The 24640-nt window shown below is 35.7% G+C and overlaps 2 protein-coding genes across 2 annotated transcripts; one reads left to right on the top strand and one right to left on the bottom strand.

Moving 5' to 3' along the window:
- Positions 1-4963: 4963 nt before the first annotated feature.
- LOC118570922 (olfactory receptor 10A4-like) lies at positions 4964-5910 on the bottom strand. Its single transcript, XM_036169655.1, is given in 2 exon segments — positions 4964-5826; positions 5829-5910. Coding segments are annotated over 2 exon segments (945 nt in total).
- A 7707-nt stretch (positions 5911-13617) lies between these two features.
- Positions 13618-14568, top strand: LOC118570920 (olfactory receptor 10A7). Its single transcript, XM_036169653.1, has one exon. The coding sequence runs from the start codon at positions 13618-13620 to the stop codon at positions 14566-14568; it is 951 nt and encodes a 316-aa protein (XP_036025546.1).
- The last annotated feature ends 10072 nt before the right edge of the window (positions 14569-24640 follow it).

Genomic DNA, 24640 nt, shown 5'->3' with positions numbered 1-24640 from the left:
TACATACCTGTATTAGGCTTGAATTGTTTCCTACTGTGTACCTCACTGGTATGTCTTGGACTACCAATTCAGTTTTAAAAAGTTGACAATAAAATTAACATAATCAATTTACTCTGACCATGTTATGTGACATAGGCTGTCTTGTTCTATGGCTAAGAATGGCCTGGTGAGGATGTCTGGAGGTGTTTTGTTTGGAAATTGCATAGATGAATTGGAACCAGAAAAGAGCTGTAGTGGTCCCTATTTTCCCCAATACCCCAACAAAATCTTCTGGTGGAGGATTTCATACACATCAGTCAGTTGAAGTAAGTCTCCTGAAGCCGTTTGGCTGTACACAGGACATTTACTTCTAGAAAAGCCTCCAGAGAGTTCTGCAAGACAAGAATATTAATACTTATTCCCATACTTTTAAAGCAAAGATTTCCTCACCTGTAGTTCTACCAATCCAGGTGGTCCAGGAAACTACATCCTCATCCCTTTCCCCTACCACACAAGACTCTCACCTGGAATGTTCAGGTAAATGAGGGACAAGTTTATTTTTTATAAAATTTGATTCAAGTTAGAATTCTGTTTTGTTTTGTTTTTCAAATTAGGGTTTCTCTGTGTAGTTTTGCTGTCTGTCATAGATCTCGCTCTGTAGACCAGGCTGGCCTTGAACTCATAGAGATGCTCCTGCCTCTGCCTCCTAAGTGCTGTGATTAAAGGTGTGTGCTACCACCTTCCAGCCTCAAATTGGAATTCTTTAACTCCATTTCTTTGTCTGTTTTATGTTTCTCTATCTGAATACTCAAGATTTTGTTTACTGAGTGAAGAAGATATTAATACAACAATATGATAAAAGATGTATGTGGCAAATATCAAAAGCAGAGTGCATATAAATAAAACAGGTTTATTTTGGTTCAAATTTCTGAAGGCTAGAAAGTCCAAGATTGGGTGTACCCTTTAACTCACGACAGAAAGCAAAGATAGGTATTGATTCTCTTTTGGAGCTCTACTTTGTGATCCAAATACCTCTCTCTAGACCTCACCTTCCATCAGTGTGCACTGAGGAACTGAGGGGGACAAAATCAAGTAGAAGACTTCTTATTTCCTATCTGGAGACTATGCCAGCAGAATGCTATTGGTCTACAGTTAAGAGAAAGAAGAATGCATCATTAATTAAAAGGATCATGATGCAATCTTAAATTTCAAAATATGTTCTCATAGTCATTTATTTCTGTATTCTTGACTGCTTTACAGGACAATGAGTTGAGAAATATTTTTCTACAGACCATTGTTTTCATTAGCCAGAACCTGGGTACATGTACCCAGAAGAACCGAGTGAGATGGATGTTACTATTTCTTTGCAGAGCAGGTTGTGTATTAAAAGTTGTCAAACTGAAGGTAGTCTAGAGAATGAATGCATAACTCCGGGTAATTCCAAGGTCCACAATTGTTAAAGCCCTTTACCAAAATCCTGACAAACACTGATTTGTAAGTTTCCTCTGTGTGAGCTTATTTCTCCTAAAATTTTATTTAAATGGAACCAATTCCCTTAGTATACTTCTGTTTAATCCTTCCTTTTTTTGTTCAGTCATGATGTATTTAAAATTCATCTATACCTTTGCAATCCTAACATTTATTTGATTGCTAATGATCCCAGCATATGGATAAATCACATATCTCCCTTTACCTCTTGAAGATTGTATGAATTGATTCTGTTCATTATGAATAAAGATTCTTCTCATTACTATAAAGATGCTTTTAGGAACATGCATTCTCAAAATATTGATAACTAATGAATGTAGCTGAAGTTTTTCCTGTGTCCTGCCCAGTTCACAGCTGCTCAGACATAAGTAAACACACAGAAGCTTATATTAATTAAAACTGCTTGGCCATTAGCTCAGGCCTACCACTGACTAGCTCCTATGCCCATTTCTGTTAATCTATATGTTGCCACATTTTCAGTGGCTTTACCTGTGTGCCATTACATGCTGCTACCTGGATGGCAGGCTGGCGTCTGTCTCTCCATCTTTCTCCTGTCTCTCTCTTTTGAATTTCCCACCTGCCTCTAAGCTGCCTTGCCATAGGCCAAACAACTTTATTTATCAACCAGTCAGAGCAACACATATTCACAGTATAGAGAAAGACATTCCCCCATCAAATGAAGATATAGTTTTTGTACAGAAAGACTCCAGTTACATCAATAAAAATTAATGTTTTTTTTTAAGCAAGAGTGATTATATCATTTTGCATTAAAATGTTATGGTTAGGCAGGGCAGTGGTGGCGCATGCCTTTAATCCCAGCACTTGGGAGGCAGAGGCAGGTGGATCTCTGTGAGTTTGAGGCCAGCCTGGTCTACAAAGAGAGTTCCAAGAAAGGTGCAAAGCTACTAAGAGAAACCCTGTCTCGGAAAACAACAACAACAACAACAACAACAAAACAAAACAAAACAAAACAAAAAAAAAATAAAAACTCAAAAAATGTTATGGTTAGAAACTTTTTCTACACATTCAAGTGTTCAAACCTGTGATTCTACTTTGGGGCAGTTCTGGAAATCTAAGGAAATAAGACACCCCTATAGTGGGTAGCCATTCCAGGCCAAGGCTACTTAGAACACACCCCAGCTACTTAGAACAGATCATTGAGGATATCTATGCCCGGTATATCTTTTTAAATCCGTTTGAACACCAATTTCTGCTTTAATGAATTAGAAACTCTAGAAGCATAGAACATCTCCTCAAGGACTAACTTCTTCTCTCCCATCTGGGAGCCTGCCTACCCTGAGTTTGGTTATAGATCTAGAGGCAACTTTTGAAGGGCCCTGAGAGACATCAGTATTTTCTTGCCTGGCATCTCCTTTAGGGACATTTTCTGCTGTTTGGTTGATAATGAAAGATTAATTCCCACAAGAGGTGGAGGTTGGAATACATCCTCTGCTAAGGATGGAGAGATTACTTCCTCAAGTGTCATAAACCCGTCAAAATCAGAATGTACAAAGTCCACAGCTTCAGCAAGGTCTTCCCACACATCTCCACTCCAAGTTACAAGATCCCATCTTTACCAATCAGTGCCCTTACTTTAAGAACTGACACCCTCTGAGACTGGAACTTGACTTTTTATTGTAATTCAGCCAATCTTATTATGAAGGCATAGATTTGATATTCTACAACTTGAGTTCTATGGCGGCCAGAAAGAAGATTCCCTTCCAAAGCACACGCAGAAACTTTTAGATTGTTTATGCACATCTGGATCTAGGCAATTATTTCATTGAGTTCACTCTTTTTCATTTACCACTGTATCCCAAGATAATAGAAATTGGTTAATTTTTATCCCTAAAATCATTCTTTTCTATTGTCAACTTATCCAGAAATGCTAGAAAGAAGCAACCAGAATCATTATTTTTCTTATTTTTTTGATAAATTTTTAAAAGTTCTATATTCAGAGTCACTGAATTCCTTATTCTGTGCGGCAAGCCTTTCAGAGATTTCTAACCATGGGCTTTCAACGTTTTCCATACTACCTGGGGAGTCTCCAGTCACTGTAGACATTAGCGAATTCCCAAACATACTTAACATACTTAACAATTCATCCTTATAATTCTGTTTCACTAGAACCATTTCTGTGAACACAGTCTCTGTTAGGGTTTTCTAGAAGAACAGAACAGATAGAATATATATATATATATATATATATATATATATATATATATATATATATATATATATATATGAGTACTTTGTAGGGCACTGTGGTCCAGACAGTCCAAAATGGCTGTCTCCCAAAGTAAAGTCTAAGAATCTAGTACTTGTTCAGCCAACAAGTCTGGATGTCTCATCTGGTCTTCAGTCTACACTGTAATCACAAAGAAGTAGACTCTAATAACAATAAAGGAAAAAATTGCCAGGAGAGTCAAGGAAGAGAGCAAAGAACAAAAGCTTGTTTCTTCTTGTCCTTTATATAGTCTGCAATGAGAAGGTGTGAATTTAAAGGTAGGTCTTCCACCTTCAAGTGATCTGGATTTAAGCTGGGTCATTCTACCATAATGATACCACTAACTAAAAACAATCTCTCACAGGTGTGCCCAATGGCTTGGGGTTTTTCTTTAATTCTAGATGTAGTCAAATTGACAACCAAGAATAATCATTATACAAGCTAATTCTTTACCATTTCTATGTGTCCTTTATCTTCTTTAATATGTTGAACAAAAAATACAGTATAACAATTATGTCAGTTTAGCTAGTTTCCATTTTTCACTGACAATGTACCTTCTGTATCTCTCCAATTTAATTTACAATTTTCAAGTCCAAATCAAAATGCTTTACCCTTACAGGAATTCCTTACTGTATTTGTACAAATCTACACTAGTCAACAGTGAGCAAGCAATGGCATGGGATTTCTCAATCTTCTAGGACCAACGTTTAAACAAATTTCAGGGCATGAGGAATGCACGCAATACCTTACTAGATCTAAAGGAAAATACTTTTTTGATTGTATTTTACAATATTTCTGCTCCATGAATAACTATTTCTAACAGTTTTAAAATGATGGTAGCCATGATATATAGATTAAAAGCTGAAAATTTGAATAAACCACATTTAGTGCTGTCGTGTAATCCCAGATTTTGAAGAGACTGAGGTAACCATGGGTTCAAGGCCTAACTTGACAACACAGTGAGCTTAAGGCTTGTCTGCAAATTCAAAGTTTTTTTTAAAAAAGAGTAGATTTAGCTTGATATCAGTGCACTGTCTTATATTGAGTTCAATTCTAAATACCATAAAAAAAAACTTGAATGAATGATTAAACAAATAAATAATCCTAGTATGTGTTACTCTTTAGTTGTTTACATTGAAAACTCTAAAGTAAACCTATTTGTTAGGGTATCAATGCTTCAATAACAACATGAAATGTTAGAGTCATAGAGTTGAGTAAACTCTCTGTACAATGGCAAAAGTTTCAGTTGCTGGGGCAAAACTAGTCCATTTATCTAAGGAGCTTCCTCTGTGTTACCTTTCGAAAGGCTTCTTTCACTTCCTTGTTCCTTAGCGTGTAGATAACAGGATTCAGAGCAGGGGTGACCACAGTGTACATGAGAGCAGTAGCCTTGTCGGCGTCTGGGGTGTGTGAACTCTTGGGTTGGAGATAAGTGAACAAGGCAGTGCCATAGAAAAGAGAAACGACTAGAATGTGAGAGGAACAGGTAGAGAAAGCTTTGTGTCTGCCAGCTGCTGAAGGCATTCTCAAGATGGTCAGAAGGATGCGCACATAGGAGCACAGGATGAAGAGACAGGGACTCATAATGAAGATGAGGGAAACGATAAATATCACAATTTCATTCTGGGAGGTATCCACACATGCCAGTTTCACCACAGGCATGATGTCACAAAAGAAATGCTGAATTTTTCCTGCTCCACAGAAAGGCAGAGTGAAGATCCATGTGGTCTGTACCGACTCCACCACTGTTCCAGTCATCCAAGATGCCCCAGCCAACTTCAAGCAGACCAAAGGGCCCATCCGCAGAGTGTAATGCAGTGGGTAACAAATAGCCACAAAGCGATCATAAGCCATGGCAGCCAGCAGGCAGCATTCTGTCAGTCCCAAGATGGTGAATACATACATCTGAGCTGCACAGCCTCTCACACTTATGGTCTTAGGATGCACCAGTAGATGCACCAGCATCTGAGGTACCACACTGCTGATATAACACATCTCCAGAAAAGAGAGGTTGATCAGGAAGAAGTACATGGGAGTGTGCAGGGAAGGGGTGGCCCAGATCACACAGATGATGATGAGATTTCCTCCCACTGTAAACAAATAGAAAACCAAGAACACAAAGAAGAGGACAGCTCTGCTAGAGAAGAAAAGGCCACCAGTGTGAATTCAGTGCAGAGGGACAGGCTTCCATTCCTCATGAGGCCAGAGTCAGACATCCGTGAAGACAACAGAGCAGGCAGATAGTTCCAAGGGACACAGTCAGCAGTCACTGGTGTCAATCATGCTCTGTAATGAAACTTCCACTATCAGTGTGCTGACAAAAGAACAGAGACATCTGAATGCCAGCGAGACAAACAACCCATTCAAGTGAATGCATATTTCTGTTGTGGATCTTGTTCTATTTTCACAGAAACTTGAATAAAAAGGCATCTAAGTTATGAATTCTAATTTTTACCTAGTAATACACACAAGTTCTTTTACAAATGATATATGACAGTGTTTCAATTATAAAACAAAATTAAATAAGGAAATGTCATCTAATTATCTGACCTTTACAATCATCTCAAGGCTCCACTTAAGTATCCAACAGAAAGAACGTCTATTCCAGTCACTTATTTAGCATTTATCTACATGACAATCTAATTTTTGCTTAAGTAGAATACGTTAATGGTTAGGTAAATAAGAAACACAGATGTAGAAAAACATGTAAGATCTTCTCAAGGTTGGGGATTTAGCTCAGTAGTAGAGCACTTGCCTGGCAAGCACAAGACCCTGGGTTTGATTCTCAGCTCAAAAAAAAAAAAAAAAAGATCTTAATATTAATAAACTGTTTTCAGGATATTGTGGCTTGGAGGACTGTAGCATGAATCTTAGAGGGTCTTATTAACAAACCCAGAGCCAGGAATTGGGGTGAATGCTGTAAGATCAGAGAAGTAGAACAAGCCACAGCTTCCTCACCTCACCAGTTCCTGAGCTGATCCTATTTCCTCAGACTGGAAGCCTCTGAGTCCTCATCCAGAACAGATCTCAGCTGAACTGCTGCTCCAAAGCCTAAAAGCTTAACCAGCCAAATGCTTCTAGTTTCTGGTCCTCATGCCTTATATACCTTTCTGTTTTCTACCATCACTCCCCGGGATTAAAGGCGTGCGTCACTATGCCTGGCTGTTTCCAATGTGGCCTTGAACTCACAGAGATCCAGAGGGATTTCTGTCTCTGAAATGCTAGGATTAAAGCCTGAGTGCCACCATTTTCTAACCTCTGTATCTTGTGGCTGTCTGTTCTCTGACCCCAGATAAATTTATTAGGGTGCACAATATTTTGGCGGAACACAATACCACAGAGGACTGCCTAGAAGGAAAAGCTTCTTCTTGCTGTTGGTATTGTGTTTTACACTGTCAAATGACAACATGAATTATAAACATAAGCAGCACTTTTATTTTTATGAGAGACTGTAGGGATTATATCCCTGTGTTGTGTAATTATGTTATTCTCAGGAGAAATACGTTCAACAACAACACAAAACCATGTTTCTTGTGTAACTTGGCTTTTATTTTTTTAGTGTATTTTTAGAGAAAATCTATTACTATCAAGTATTTCATTGAAGACACAGTAAAGTAAAAGTTTCTGACTGATACCCATGATTCACCTGAAACTCTAAGGACTATGCTATAGCAACCTTTATGAAGCTCTATTACTGAGTTACCATTCAGATTTTTGCATCCCTCAGATTTCTTTACCCACTGGGTTGTGATGCCAAGACCTCAAACTGTTCATTTCTTAAGAGAAAAATGTTTCATTAAAATATTTCAACCAATTCAATGGGAAATTTAATATTTATTGGTCATTCATACCTTTTATGCTACTCCAACTGAAATATTGATAGTGAAGGGATGTGAATGTCCTTGTGAGTTGTTTGGACTTCATTTGGGTTCTAAATTACACCCCAAGAGAGAGCAGGACTCTTTCTTTTTCCTCTTAAGTGGTCACTTATGTGGACAAGAAGCCACTCCCCAAGGTTTTTACCACAAAGCTATTGGTGGAACGAATTCCCACAACAGAAATCTGCTGTAAAAACTTGATGACCAGTTATAATAACGTCAACAAAAATGATAGATGGTGAGGAAGTCACCACACACACTCATGTGTACACAGCACACACACACACACACACACACACACACACACACACACAAACACACAACAAATAAGTAAATAAATAAATGATATAATTACAATATTTTTAATTCAAAGTTTATGCTTTGGTTAAAGTACATCTTTTAACTGATAGTCAACATTCTTAGATCCTATTATAAGAACTAAAAGCAAAAGAAAAGAGCAGTGAGAGACCTACCAACTGCAAACACTGGAGTTTTTAGAAGAGAGAAGTCTCAAGGGAGAGAATTATTCAAGAAGAGAAAGATGGATGAGTGGATAGATACACAAATTGAAATATATTGAACAGATAGTACTGGTATTTCTATAGAATTGACTCACATGTTTAAGGAAACTAAGATGTTCCACCACAGACCATCTATATGCTGGAGACACTAGGATGTTGGTTCCAGCCCAAGGGTCTTAGGAATAGAAAAACTGGTCATGTAAGTTTTCAGTGTGAGACTGGAGCCAGAGACCTTGGAGTTTTCACATCCAAGAAATTAAGAAGACTGTATCCACACTCAAAGAGATACTCAGATTGGCATTTCCCTATCAGATTTCTATCTCTCTGAGTTTTCCACAACTTCAGATAATTATAATTGGATCACATTTGCCTACACTGGATATGGCTCTTAATCTCTCTCCATTTGCAGTATATACATGCATATATTATATATACATATATTATATATATACATATATAATTTCCATTACTGTATTTGTTTTAAAGCTTTTATTTATTTCCTCCTTTTATCAAAACTAGATATTTCTCTCATAAAATATAACCTGATTACAGTTTCTCCTGCCTCTGATCCTCCCAGTTCCTCCCTACCTCTCCTCCAATCTGGATCCACTCCCTTTCTGTATCTCATTAGAAAAGAACAAGCCCAGGTTGTTCATGTAGATCTCATCCATTTCTCCATCATTGGGTGATCCCTGTGTCTTTCTTAGGGTCCCATTTTCTAGGTAGCCTCCCTGGAGTTGTGTAGCAGTCTAGTCATCTTTGTTTTACATCTAGTATCCTACTATGAGTGAGTACATACCATGTTTGTCCTTCTGAGTCTGGGTTACCTCACTCAGTTTGATTTTTTTCTAGCTCCATTCATTTGCCTGCAAACCTCCTGATGTAATAGTGTCCCTATATCTCAAATCCCTAATCAAAGAGCTAAGGACACCTAGTGAATGGTGTGACAAGAAAATGACCCTCTGTCATGGGTTGTCCCCATTGCTGTTTGTCTAATGCAAAATGGTTATACCTGAAATAATAAAATCATTAACAATAAAGCTGGACTAACATTTTGAAATTATATATAATATAATATAATATAATATAATATAATATAATAAATATATATATATATATTTGAAAAAGTATATACATAAATATATAACAATAACAACTAAAAAAGTAAAGAACAAGCTTTTATGACATAACAACAAAGCATAGCAAAATAAAATATAATACAACAAAAACCCATCACATTGAAGCTAGACAAGACAAAACAGCAGAAGGAAAAGAATCCCAAGAACAGGCACAAGAATCAGAGACCCACTCATTCACATACTCAGAGTCCTATAAAAACACTAAGCTGAAAGCTATATTACATATGCCGAGGAGCTGTGTTGGCCCTGTGTTTGCTGCCCCAGTTTCTGTGAGTGTCATGCCTCCTCTAGATTCATCTCCAGCTCCATTCTGTCCCTGGAAGGCCCACCTGTTCTCTCCTGACTAGCTATTGATCATTCATCTCTTTATTAAACCAATCAGAGGTGTCTTGACATATCTTCACAGTGTACAAAAAGATTATCCCACAATAACTGATAGTGTAAACCTATGAAAGTATCTATTGCTGGAGAGGTCATGTACCCTAGAGAAGAAACTACTACTAGCATTTTCTTAAATCAGTATAACTTCTAACTATACTCTAAACACTTATTATATCCACAGGTAAGAGTAGACCTTACCCCTCGTCAAAGAAGCTTCATTTTGCAGCAGATAGAGGTTACTGTAGAGATTCACAACTGGTCAAAATGCAGAGTAAGTTACCATGCAGTGTCCAACCCCAATTACTTCATCTGTAACACAAACCCTACACCTAAGGTTCAGGGACTATTGCAGAATAATGGGTAGAAAGATTGTAGGGGCCAGAGGACCAGGATAGCCACTGCTAGATAGTGTCTATAAGACACAAAAGGCATGATGCACCCATGAAATCTCAACAATAAGACCTGCATAATGAATGACAACACCAACTGACATGCCAACAGGAATGAGAGAGCAATTTTACAAGGCCCCACCCCTGAATGAAGATCTGTAAGATAGTATCTGCTCAGAGAGCAAGAATCATTTTCCCCAGATGATCCCCTTGATAGGTTATCCTGTAACAAATGGTCAGTCTTGAATGCATATGTGTACAACAAACAACACCAAATGGACTCAGTAGGTTTCAAGAAATTGTCGTGAATCTGAAAAGGAATTATAGAGTAGAAATGGAGGAATTGACAACAAAAGCATGAGAGGTAGAAATTATGTTATTACAGGTATTCTTATATGAATTAAAAAAAATAAAAATATATATTAAAATTCTAATTTCACTTATGTGGACCCAGAGACAAGAAATTTATCTATGTATTATCTCATCCATTACTTGTATCACTTTATCTATTGATAGCAGTAACTATAAAACAATATTATTTTCCTTCATTTTGCATTAGCATTTTAGTAATGTAAAAGACTACCAAATTTCTTGCTCTTTATCTTATCTATGTGTTCTTTGCAATGATAATGTTCAAACCCAGAGCACTGAACAGTCTAAATTTTTTTCCAAACATAGGGTTTTACTGCGTAGCTCTGACTGTCCTGGAACTCTCTCTGTAAACTTGGCTGGCCTCAATCTCACAGTGCCTCTCAATTACTGGGATTAAGGCATGTGTTACTACATCTGGCTGTGTAAGTTTTTTTTATATGCACTTATTTTATACATCTCTGAAGCCACGGCCACTGTGAGGCAGGAACATTTCTGGGCAGGTGGTCCTTTTCTGTGTACAAATACTAAGCATGAGCCTATGGGTGAGCCAGAAAGTAAGCCAGCAAACATCATTTCCTCAGGTTCCTGTCTTTGGGTTCCTGACTTCAGGTTCTTGTCTCAAGTTCCTGCACAGACTTTTGCTTTTGATGGGTTCTGACCTGGCAGTGTAAGCCAAGTAAACCATTTTCTCTACAAGGGCTTTGGTGTTTTATAATAACAACAAAAAGGAAACTAAATCGGTCTGGAAGCAGAGCTTGTAAATGGACTTGGGTAGCTAACTGAGGAAATTTCCTAGCAAAGTGATGAAACTTATACAAAAAGTTCTTGTGTGTGTGTGTGTGTGTGTGTGTGTGTGTGTGAGAGTGAGAGAGAGAGAGAGAGAGAGAGAGAGAGAGAGAGAGAGAGAGAGAGAGAGAGAGTTGAGTCAATAACTTAAAGAGGAATCAGGACTTGATAACTTTGGGAAATCCTTATATTACTAACAAATTAGAAGTGACATAATTCATTAGTTAAAATGTGTTTTGAGTCAGAATTCTCTTTGTGAACAGCTCTGTGCAGCCTTGTGATCCCAGCCATGGCATTCTGCTTTACTACATACCCAGAAACAACAGAGCTAAGTGGCCCTGGACTGAAGCTATAAGCCAAAATAAACGCTTTCTCCTTTCAGTTGTTTATCTCAGGAATATTGTCACTTCTGGGCTCTGACTAAAGCTTTATGTCTTTATCTATTAAGTGGCAAAGTAAGTATTTATTAGTTTATTAAATTCTCATAAAGTAAATAGTGCTGTCATTGTAGCTCAGATTTGAGTGCTAGCTTAACATGCACAGAACCCTGTGTTTCATTTCTAGCACTGGAAAAAATGGACTAAATAAATGGAAATTTATTTAAAGTGACATTTGGAATATTACTTTAATTTATAAATCTTACTTGTGTCATCAAGAATTTATAATACGTTTATTACTAAAAACTTCAAAAAGTTGGTATTAGCTAGGATACCCATCTGTTTTGGAAATACAAAATTCTCTGGTAATAGAGTGGAATTGAATTATCAGGGAACATACACCTGATGCTTATTATTAGACATATGCTGGAGCATTGTGGTAAATGTTTGGCTGAGCATGTTTATGACTATTTTTGTATTACCATTAGAATTTTCTAATGAATAGTTCTTATTGTAAACTTTTCATTAATTTCTTAATCTATATGGAAAAAAATCTCAAATGTGTATGTGGTATTTTAATCCTACTTTAAAAGAGACATTTTAGCTTCTATTTTTATTCTTATACATTATCTGACTTTTAAATATAACTTCTGGGTTCATACAGAACAGTCATATAATCAAAATGTATAACCCCAGTTTTAAATGTTCAAGTGAAAACATTTTATATACATTTCATGTTTAGATATCATCTTATATACCATTTTTGGAGGAGTTTATTTGGTATTTAAAATAAAATTTAAAGTCATGTCCTAAATGTGTGCTATAAATTTATATAAATATTGAATTTTATTTTTCTCACAATAAATATGAAAATATTACAGGAAAAATTAAAGTATATTCTTCACATAGTCTTAATACAGCAATATTTGTAATACCCAAGAGTCCCATAACAAAAGAAGCATTATTATGAAGTGTATGTTGAAATGTAGTCATAATTTACAGAAAGCATAGTCAATTCTAAAAAGCAATCCATAGTCTCCCTTTGGGGTAAAATGTTGTTCAATTAACAGTAGTCCTTTACAATGTCCCAGGGATCATTTCCCCAAGGTTAATTGCACTTTTAAATATTGTTACTAAAACATATTCACCATTTAGTGCCAAAACAAAGCAGGTTAGTTTATCTAAGCCTTTTGTTTTATTGAAGACTGAGCTTTTAAAAATTTCAAGTTCTGTTATCATTACCCTTTGAAAAATTGGTTGGACTTCAAATTAAAGGAGAAATGTCAGCCATTAGTTGGTAAGATATATCCAGATATTTTTTTGTAATTTTTTTTGCCCCTCAACTTCAATTTTTAAACATATTATTTTATATTGCATCCCTGTATTGCAAAAATATTCTAAGAAAAATAATGGAACTGTTTAATTAGAGAAGATGGAATAACTTTGTCCTGCATTAAAGTAAAACAAATGATGGAACACTTGTATTACCTGGAAGATCATGGAATGCTAAAAATTTGGTTACTTTAAATAAGTAATAAAATTTATTTTATTTTATATTTTACTAAAATTTGATTTGGGCTGATTTAATTGATAAAGCAATAGTGATGTACATAAGAAGCACTTTGGACTTTAATCACACAAGACACCAAGGTATTTGCTCATATGCATGTAGGCTTGTTAGAAGTGCTGCTGTTTTGGGGGAAATCCTGAGACCATCACATCAGCTTCATATTGTAGGTACTCATAGGTTTCATAGGTACTCATCACATAACAACATTGAGTCAAAATTATTTTTATAAAAAATACAGTTTTCCCAAAATCAACTAGAATGAGAAATAAAATTTTATTTTTTGTGTTAAAAGGTCAATTAATTGTTTAGTTGTCATGAATAAATGTTTCAGCCTCAGTAGCACATAACTAATTAAATTAGAATCCAATACTCTACTGAGAGCAAGAATGTATTTCATGGATTTTTATTGTTTGTTATTTACTGTTACTTATTTTATTTAAGATGGTGTCTGTATTGCTGAACGCTTTTGATATATCTTATCTTGATTTTTTACTAGAAATTGTTTAAAATATGACTTGTGAAAACCACACCAGAGTCACTGAATTTGTTCTTCTGGGATTCACAAGCAACCCTGACATGCAGGTTTCCCTCTTCGTTTTGTTTCTGGCCATCTATTCAGTTACCTTGCTGGGGAATTTTCTCATTGTCACAGTTACCAGTGTGGACCCTGCTCTTCAAACACCCATGTATTTCTTTCTGCGAAACCTATCACTGCTTGAAGTGTGCTTTACTCTGGTCATGGTGCCAAAGATGCTGGTAGACCTAGTGTCAACAAGGAAAGTCATCTCTTTCGTGGGCTGTGGCACCCAGATGTACTTCTTCTTCTTCTTTGGCAGCTCTGAATGTTTTCTACTCTCTATGATGGCTTATGACCGCTTTGTGGCCATCTGTAATCCTCTCCGTTATTCTGTCATAATGAATAGGTCCCTGTGCTTGGGTATGGCCATAGGTTCTTGGTTGTCTGGTGTTCCTGTGTCCATGCTTCAGACAGCTTGGATGATGGCTCTTCCTTTCTGTGGGCCCAATTCTGTAGATCACTTTTTTTGTGATGGTCCTCCTGTCTTAAAATTAGTTACTGAAGATACAACTACATATGAAATGCAAGCACTTGCATCCACTCTTCTCTTTATTATGTTTCCATTTTCTCTCATTTTGGTTTCTTATACCCGCATTATTGGGACCATTTTGAGGATGCCATCAGCTACTGGTCGCCAGAAGGCATTTTCTACTTGTTCATCACACCTTATTGTGGTATCCCTCTTTTATGGAACAGCCAGCTTGACTTATCTAAGGCCTAAATCTAGCCAGTCTCCTGAGAGCAAGAAACTTGTTTCTTTGTCGTATACTGTCATTACACCTATGTTAAACCCCATCATTTACAGCCTAAGGAACAATGAAGTGAAAGGAGCAGTGAAGAGAACTATCACTCGAAAGGTCTTAAAGAAGTTAGATGACTTATAAGATCCTTCATGCAGAGTGTTTCTAAGCAAAGTGGGGATACAGTATTCACCCACATTTTAGGGAAAGAGTGGATGGTTTTTCTTGTTTCATCAGAATAACTTCAATATTGGGCTCATCCCAGGCCATTGAGCAGAGTCCTCACAAGAAAGAAATGGAACTCTCAAGTTGAAGTAGTTGAGGAAAAGATTATAAGCAGACCATTTAAAAACTGTGGGAAAGTTTATGTGGTTGCTACTCTGGTCATATGATGGAAATTGGACCCCCTTTGGCCTGAAGTGGAAAGTGTTTTTATTAATTGCACATATGCAACTATTCCTCAGAAGATGATATATGAAAAAACTACAGGATCTCTGCACCAAAAAACAGCAGTGATCCCAGTCTTACCCTGTTTTTATTTTAAATATATGATTGGCTTCTATTCTTCCCCAAACCAAATCTGAACCAGACAGTGAAACTGTCTTTGACTCAGTATATGAAGACCAGACTTTTAGAGGATGAAGTCAGATGGAAATGGGTAACAAATATGATGCAGAGTAAATGTAAATATCCACTACAAACATGTGATTGTTAATGAGATAGAAGAATGTAATGTGGTTTAAGTGATTTTTTTTATTAATGTAGATTTTCAAAAAATGAGATTTACCAATTCAAGGAATTCATAATGCAAACTATTAATGTAAATTCCAAACTTAAATGAGCCTTTAAAATAAAATTATCTTAGAATTAAAATTTGATTATATAATTATGGACTTTTTGCTCAGAGACTAAATTAGGCATTAGTCATTTACTAATCACCTGTTTTTACAGTTTAAATAAAAATATTCACAGTACACCATGGCACAAAAAGCAGAACAAAGACCTACTGCAAGACATGCTGATGTATGTGGTACAAATGTTATGGAAGTTATCAACCACTTTTGATTGGATTTAAGGCCCACTCCATGAGATGGACCTCATAATGGTCAATGCTAACGTGGCTAATTACCTGAGAATAGATAGGTCACAGGCCTAAGGAAAAATCTGCTGTGGTTATGCTGCTAAACAAACATAATGATAAAATGATTCCTAATGACACATTGCTATACCCATAGATCAGCACCTTGCTCATAAGAGGAGCTTTTTCTTGCAGTGAATGGAAATTAACACAGAGACCCACAACTGGACAATGTGTAGAGAGTGAGAGACTTTGGAGCAATCAGTCCTAAATAGGATGTCTTCATCAAATTCCTTCTTCTCTCAAGGCTCAGAGATCTATGGGAAGAGGAAGTGGAAAGATTGTAAGAGCCAAAGAGGATGGATGACTCCAAGAAAACAGTGTCTTCCAGACACAGCACTAGCACACATATGAACTCACAGAGACTATGGCAGCACACACAAGGACCTGCACAGGTTCAAACCAGGCAGCCTCCCAGGACTGAGAGGTGGAGGTAGATTTGTGGCCCCACAACAAACCAGGAATCTGTTTGCAACTGATACATGCAAGCAAAGGGAAATTCAGTTTTCTGTAATAGCGTACCACTGAGTACATCAATCATACTCCAGGACAGGCTCAATGCTGAGGAGTAGTTGGCCAACACAAAAGGAATTCCATGTTTTGGGGTTTTGTTTTGTTTTATTATGAGCTTTTAGTTTATTTTTGGCTTTGTTTTTGCCTAATTGGTTTTGTGTTTATTTGAATTTCATTTTGGTGTTCCTTTAGCAAAGGAGAGAAAGAGAAAGAAGATAAAGTTGATAGGGAAGGAGGATCTGGGAGAAGATGGGGAGGAGAAAAGCACTATTAATATATTGTAAGAAAAAACGTTTAAATTAAAATAGTAGCAACATTACAAATGTGATTTACTTTGACAATACCCCTGAGGCAAATCAAGTGGTAAATTCTACCGAATCTTTGTTTTTCATGAGAGAAAATTAGTATCAAACAGTATAAATAGCTTGACAAAACAGAATTACTGAGAGATGACCGCTTCTCAATTTAATTCTGTTCTTCTTGAATTTTAAATCCATTATATTAATGTCATAAATAGATTCAGTAACATTTTTGTTATGACAAAGTTATCACCTAAATTGAAAATAACATACATTTTCATTAAAGTTGGATACATTCCATTGTATATACATGCCACACCTCTTCATGACCCAGTCACTTGTTGATGGATATTTTCACACACAAAAAATATGGTTGAATCTGGAAATTACTATATTAAGTGGAATAATCCAAACTCAGAAGGATGTATCCCATGTGACTTTGCTAATCTGTGGGTCCTAGATTTTAGATTTTATATACATGCATTTATGAGAAAAGGAGTGGGGTTATAGACCATGAAACTAGAAATGAGACCTGGAAGGGGAATACAATTGTTAGGGACAGGAGGTAATAAATAGGATGCGTGTGAAATGAAACTAGAAAGTAGAGTACTGGGAAGGAAGGATACAGTGTAGACGAGTGTGGAAATGTGGGAGAAGACGGGGAAAGATTCACCAGAGCAAATTATGGATGAAAATTACATCTTGTTACCTTGTATGCTAACTAGAAAAATTAAAATTAAAAAATAATAGAGACAAAATAATGATATGAGACAAATTTAATTTTGGAAATTTGGTACAAACATATATTGATTTAAATACAAGAGTGGTATATGATTATATTTTCCCCTCTATAATTATCACTTAACGTTTATCTTAGTTATTTCTACCAGTATTCACCATCTATTATGCTTTGTCAATTTCCTGGAAAATGTTTAAGTTACCAAGAATTTGTAAGTTTTATTTAATATTTTAGCTTTTGATATAATGAAGTATTAGTTGAGATTAGAAATGTATGTTCTTTAAATCTTTCTCTGACATTTAATTTTGAAAATACTAAGAGAGGTCAAAGGAATTTTATTAAGGTCAGGCAAAATTCTGTTGCAATTATTTCGATCTAAATGCAATTTTTTAACAGAATTTGGAATCATAAGATAAAATTAGTAGTGCATAAGTATTTTAAAATGTGTGTTTATGTCTAACATGGTAAAATTTAGAAAATGTGTGAAAAATAAAATGTTCCTAACACATAGCAAACAATATCTGAATGCAATATCAAAATTTATAATGCATACTCCATATCAAAATAATATGCTTTATGTATGTATATGTTACATACTGACTGAATAGTAAAATTAATTTCTTTCTGTTATATGCAAACAAAAATTTTAACTAGTCATATAATTACTGCAAATTTAGAGATTAGGGAGGGAAAGTATATATTTTGAGGCCCATAATTCCTAGAATTTTACATTGATTTGACTTACTATATTTCATCTGAACTGAAACTTCATTTGTCTAGAGCAGTAATTCTCAACCCTTTGGGGGTCGTATATCAGATATCCTACATATCAGATATTTACATTATAATTCATAACAGTAGCAACATTACAGTTATGAAGTAGGAACAAAATTATTTTATGGTTGGGGGTCACCACAATATAAGGAATTGTATTAAAGGATCACAACATTAAAAAGTTTGAGAACCTCTGCTTTAGGGGAAGTAGAGATGGATCTAAACATATAACAGAGGTAGTTTTTGTTTGTTTGTTTGTTTGTTTTTCATGTTCTCTTCTCTGTTTATGAGTATTATCAGTGACCCAAGCTAAGCTGTGTAAGAATAAATTGTCTGATATTATTCTTGACCAACTCCAAAGCAACTGCTTTGATTCCAAAGCAATATCTTTTATTATACTTGCTATTTTTCTTTTCTTTTTTATTCTTCTTTCATACATTACATCAAATGTTTCTCCCTCCTTTCCCCTCCACAGTCTCCCCCAACACACATCCCCTCTCTTCAGAACCATTTCCCTTTCATCTTCATTCAGATTTTATTTGTTATGTCCAGAATGATTTATTCCCATTGGTAAGTACCATGAAAATTACGTTCTGCCCTAGAAAGTATCTCACTAGGAGGGGTTTAAATCATTACTTTTTTTTTCTAATTTTGAAAGTATTTAAAGTTATTTTTAATTAGCTTAGAAAACAGTAGGCATTTTCATACGCTGATTTTGTTCATCTTCATATCCTTCCCCTCCCTCAATGACCCCATCCCTGCTTAAACCCTTTGATCCCCAGTATTTCCCCTTCCATTTAGTTACCATATTTCTTCTACCACTTTCCCCACCTTCCCTTAAAGCCTACCCCCATCTCAGCACTCTTTCTAGTTTTTAGCATCTATACACACTGACTCCCACATAAATAACACATGTGAAAATTAGAAGTTAGGGTCCTTTATGAGAAGGAACTCTGGTGTTTGTCTTTCTGAACCTAAGTTATCTCCCTGATGGATGTATAGGCTGATTCCACTTTCTTTCTATTGTGAATAGAACAGTAGTACTTAAATTTTTTAAAAGCATTTTTAAGTATATGTGGCAATTTATTGACCACCAATACGTTTTATTTAAATTTTCTGTCTATATTTTGTATAATTATATATATTAAATCCAATTAAAAACAAAAAGTAGGACAAGGACTTTCCAATATCCTTTGCCAAGGCCCACATAGTGTATTTTATCATACTGTTCCCTAGCTCTCTTTCTCAAAACATTTTTCAATATGATACTGATGTTATACCTTTTCTAAAAATAAATACATTGATGAGCCATTGAGATGCCTCAGTGGGTAAAGCCCTGTGCTGACAGACCTCATGGTCAAAATTTGATTACTGGAAACACATGCTGGAAGGAGAGAACCAACTCATTCACATTGTCCTATGTCAACAACACCCCCAAATAAACATAATAAAAATAAAGTACATTGAAACATATATGACCCTAAGCACATCACATTGAGGGATTCTTTTTTGTTTGTGTTTTAAATTAAGGCATCAACAGTAGCACAACAAAATTTGCTAAGCTTATGCCAGAAGGCAGTTTTGACAATTTTCACACAAATGATTTTTGGAGGGGAGAGAAAGTCTAGAGTCCAATTCAAGCTAACCTTTTATGTTCAGCATTAAGTTCTCTGTATGCTCTAACAGAATTCCTCGGTATTCTGTATCCCTTAGGACTTCCTTGCTGATAAAGAATACCAGTAGTTATTTTGTGAACAATGTAAGTGATAACTGTCCTTAAGTTTGCTGTTACTTTTCCATGATAAGACTGTGTTTACAAATTTGCAGTTACAGCAGAGCTACTGTTGTACCCTTAGTGCATCAACTTTTTGTTCTGTTACTCACAGAAAATAACCTGGATTATCTGGTTGATGTTCTGGCTGTGAGTGAAACAAAATATAATAAAAATACTTTAAAATAAAAATCGGTTTTTAAAAGATAGTTTGAAATTATTTGCCTTTTATTGGAAAATGGTATTTGCAATCAAAGGAACTTTAGACGTTCTCCTTAAAATCAGACTGCCATCATTTCTAGCTTTTTTTTAATGAACAGAGTTAGGAAATACATCCATATACAGATACACATTTGTCTATCTTTACAACTGCTTTTCTAAAGTCTATGAACTCAAGGAAAAAGTCCACTTTCAATTCTATGCTAACTTGCTCTAACCAGGTCCCTTTCTTTCTTGCAGTATTTCTTTCTTGACTGTTATGGTGTGAAACCTGGCTTCTAATGTCTGTACATTATTAACCAAGCTGGCTGATCCTATCTACGCATAAGGTAGTTCTGGAATTTATATCCAATACCACTGTGCAAGAGAAATTTACTAACTTCAGACCGACATTACATGTTGGAACATTAAATCTCATATCATAGTTACTGAAGTAATATCTCTCTATCTTTTCTACTCTCCAATTAAATTTCCTTATTCATGTAAGAATACTTTAGTTTATTTAAAGGAATAGTGTAACTTCAACTATTTATACTAAAATAAAAATTTATGAATGAATTTAGTTTTCTTTGTGAGCAGCAAAAGAGAGAAAATTAAATCTAAATTAAGACAAAAGAACGTTTATAATGAATATAGGAAACCAGTGAGACAAACAAAAGCCCAAAGAAAAAATAAAAGGTCAAATTTATTTTCCTTTTTAAAACACCATAATATTAAATTAATAAAATAATTATAGTCAGTGATAATTTTCACAGTCCAACTCTTTAAGGGAACATAACATATACACCATCTGAAGTATAAAATTTAAATATATAATGTCTGATATAAATATAGACCAAAAATTCATGTATGTTTGTATGTCAATTGTAACGTTAGAGAAAAGGGTAAATCATAAGATGGCATTTATTCAGTGAATGCTATTAGTTATGATTTGAAAATCAATCAGTGAATCTCAGTTAATGAGGATCAGCACAGAAAAGAAAAGGCCAAAAACTATATTCATTAGAGACTTTAAAAAGTTACAGGGATACTCTATTTCCCCAGACACAAAAAACTATTAAATAAAAAGCCTAGTGCAAGGTATGGACTACCTCTTTTTAACTTATTGACCACTGGGGTCTGGTAGACCACCCCAAACATAATATGCTATTGCCATTGCTCTTTGTTACTCTCTAAAACTTGATGATAAGAACCTATTGCTGTAGAGACCACATGTCTGAGTCACTGGGTATGAAGTAATCAAGCTGGTACCAACATGGAGGCATCATCTCTATTGGGTAGATTTCATAGTGCTGGAAGGTCCTATAAATGTTACTAAAGGAAGAAGTCATCACCAGCCTCACCCAGATGTGAACCCTGAGACCTACAGTAATGAGTGGCTTGGCAAGATGTGCCTACTCCTACAATAGTAACATAAACGTCATGTTACCAGCCACTTTCTAATAGCTTTGAAGCCCACTTTACAAGATGGAACCCATGATTAATTTGGCAAAAACAAAAACAAAAAAAACAAAAAACCTGACTAGGTCATAGGGCCCAGGGGGAAACCCATAATATTATAATGCTAAACTGCCTCAATGTTCTTATCTTTCTACCCATTGATTAGTGTATCATCCAATCCTCATCAGAGAAACTTCCTTTTGCACTGGATGGTGATTCACATAGCAACTTCCAATCCTCAATGTGCATAGTATGAGAAACTATTAAGTTCTCAGTTCTAAATGAGGTGGCTGGATACCTTTCACTTCCATCTCCAGGGCATAGGTATCATTGTGGGAGAGGGACAGAAAAAATTTAGGAGACATAAGGAGTAGATTTTTTTCAGCAAAATAGTATTTGTTGAACATAAGAGCACAGTTACAAACATGAACGGCCAGTAGCTATGACAGTGTGCAAACTGTATGCACCAGATCAAGCCACAGAAAATCCTATCATTCTGGGGGAATAATCAGGCTGCTGGAGGAGGAAAATACTGTTTTCTTCAGCGATGCAGACCCTGAGAGGTTACTCATGCTCCAGTAGATAATCTAGTACCCATGTACAAATGAGCATCACTCTATGAAATCACTGGGCATTAAAAATAAAGAGCACAAGAAATTGGGAGAGAAAATTGGTGGAAGGAACAGGAGAGGAATTTCAGGAGATGGAATGTGAGTTGGATTTGATCTACATATATTATATGCATGTGTGTATATTATATAAAATATTTTCATAACAGGAAAACCTGAAATAATAAAGCACTTTGTTATGCAAAGTCACTTAAAAAAAACCCCACATACTACCTCAAATTCTCCCAACAATAAAATTTTGAACACTTTTGTCTTATTAATATTTAAGTAATTTTCTGGTCATTCTAGTCATTATCAAACAAAGTAATAAATAAAACAAAAAATAGATAAGGAAAAAGAAGTCTTAGTTACAAATAGGCTGCTTTATTTAAACCTTGTAAGGATTGCAAACTGATACAATAAATCACCAGTGTGACGGAAGTAACATTCTAGCTTTCTTTTGATTGACTACATTTGTAAGCCTTAGGGTTTGTGAACACTGGCTTCCCCGAATCGAGGGAAAAAAATCATCATCCTGAAAGTTTGATGTGAATCATGGAAGAAAATATTATAAGCCATACATCTTACAAAGAGTTGGTATCTAAACTATGTAATAAACTCAAACAGCATAGTTTAAAGAATATAAAAAAAAATTTGTAAATAAACGAAGAATTTTATTTTCTCAAAAAGAGAAATTCAATTGACCAACAAATATGTGAGAAAAATGTAGAATTGTAAATGAACTTAAATCCACAATGAAAAATAAATCACATATTAGATGCCTTGTCGGGCCGGCCGACAGTCAGCTGGGTAGCTGGGTAGAGGCAAGCAGATTGAAGAGACAATGAAGAAGACAGAAAAGAGTCAAGAGGTCTGCCAGTCAATGCCGGACAGCCCTGAGTTTATTACACAGCCAGTTTATACCTCTGAAGGACAGAGGTAGCACAGGCATTCAACCACTATCCTGCCTTGCATCAAGGAACAGGCAGTTTCATTTTCTATCTCACTGTCCCTCTAGCTGGCATCAGCAGCCTGTGTTTAGCTAGATAGTGTGTTCCTTTTTATGGGCTGATCAGGACTTTCTCACAGCCCTTCAAGGAGACTCTGTGGGCTAATCAGAACTTTCTCACAGACTTGGAGCAAACAAGCTTGAACTCTATTGATTCAGAATAGACTTCAAATTCAAACTGGAAAACTAAGTCAGTTGTGGGCTCCCACAAAGCTAATTCAAACCAATGCAGTTTCAGTATGAGACATCCTGAAGGCTTTTGTGTTGGGGTCTTTCTTGGTTGTCAGATGATGTGCTTTTGGGGAAACAGCTAGTTCTTAGTGGCTAGCCCTATCAATGGATTAATCCCTTGAGGGATCATGATATAACAGTATTATGATATATGGAAAAGTAAATATATATATATATATATATATGATATATATATATATATATCATATATATTGCCATATAATAATACCATAATATCATATATATTTGATATTATAATATATAAGAAAATAGGAGGAGAGCTTAGGTGGAGGAAGTAGTTTATTGAGAGCATGCTTTGCAAAAACACATTTGATTCCCTTCTCCTTCTTTGGCATCTTCCTTTTTGGCCTCCATGGGGTGGGTGACTTCACTCTGCCACATTGCTGCCATGATCATCCTGTGACTTATTTCAAACTGCAAACACTGGGGCCATGGACTGATATCCCTCAAACTGCGAGATAAACTAAATCCCTCTTTTTAATTTTATCTGTCTGATGTAAGTCATAGCAACACAAAAGTAGATAACACAGCTGTTGGAGAAAGTAAATCTAAAGTAACAATTTTTGGTAAGAACATGATGTTTCATTTAGGCACACATAAACAAACAGGTATTTGAGACACTGCTAAAAATAAGCATCAGGAAAACATTCTAAATGGAAGCTAGGATAGCATTCTCAGTAATGATTGAAATTAGAAGAAGAGGAAAGGACACACTTCTAAATAAATACAAAGAAAACAGTGCATGAAGAAAAAAGTGAAAAGGCCAAAAGAGGACATCGGCTGGCTCCCCTGTGACTGAAGTTGTTACGGTTTCGAGCCACTCGCTGGATGCTTGAAACTTTACCCTGGCCCTGGGCAAGAGTAACAAGCATTCTTTACTGCTGAGCCATCTCTCCACCCACAGTCAAATCTCAACTATGAAAATACTTTAATCTGAATTAAATTTTACAAAAAAAGAACAATAAAATCATGCATGAAGCTGAGCAAGTGAAGGACCTATATGACAAGAACTTTAAATCCCTGAAAAAAGAAATTGAAGATGTCAGAAAATGGAAAGACCTCCCATGCTCATGGATAGGCAGGATTAACATAGTAAAAATGGTGATTTTACCAAAATCAATCTACAGATTCAACGCAATCCCCATCAAGTTACCAACACAATTCTTCACAGACCTGGAAAGAATAATACTCAACTTCATATGGAAAAACAAAAAACCCAGGATAGCCAAAAGAATCCTGTACAATAAAACAACCTCTGGAGGCATCACAATCCCCAACCTCAAGCTCTACTATAGAGCTACTGTAATAAAAACAGCTTGGTACTGGCATAAAAACCAACATGTGGACCAATGGAATCGAATTGAAGACCCTGACATTAACCCGCACACCTATGAACATATAATTTTTGACAAAGAAGCCAAAAATGTACAATGGAAAAAAGAAAGCATCTTCAA

Source organism: Onychomys torridus, chromosome 20, assembly GCF_903995425.1.
Source record: "Onychomys torridus chromosome 20, mOncTor1.1, whole genome shotgun sequence".
In the NCBI taxonomy this organism is placed as follows: Eukaryota; Metazoa; Chordata; class Mammalia; order Rodentia; family Cricetidae; genus Onychomys; species Onychomys torridus.
This window is presented reverse-complemented; position numbering and strand designations above follow the sequence as displayed.

What these genes read in the sequence shown, in the direction of transcription:
- LOC118570920 (XM_036169653.1), top strand. Translation starts at nt 13,618, where the DNA reads ATGACTTGTGAAAACCACACCAGAGTCACTGAATTTGTTCTTCTGGGA.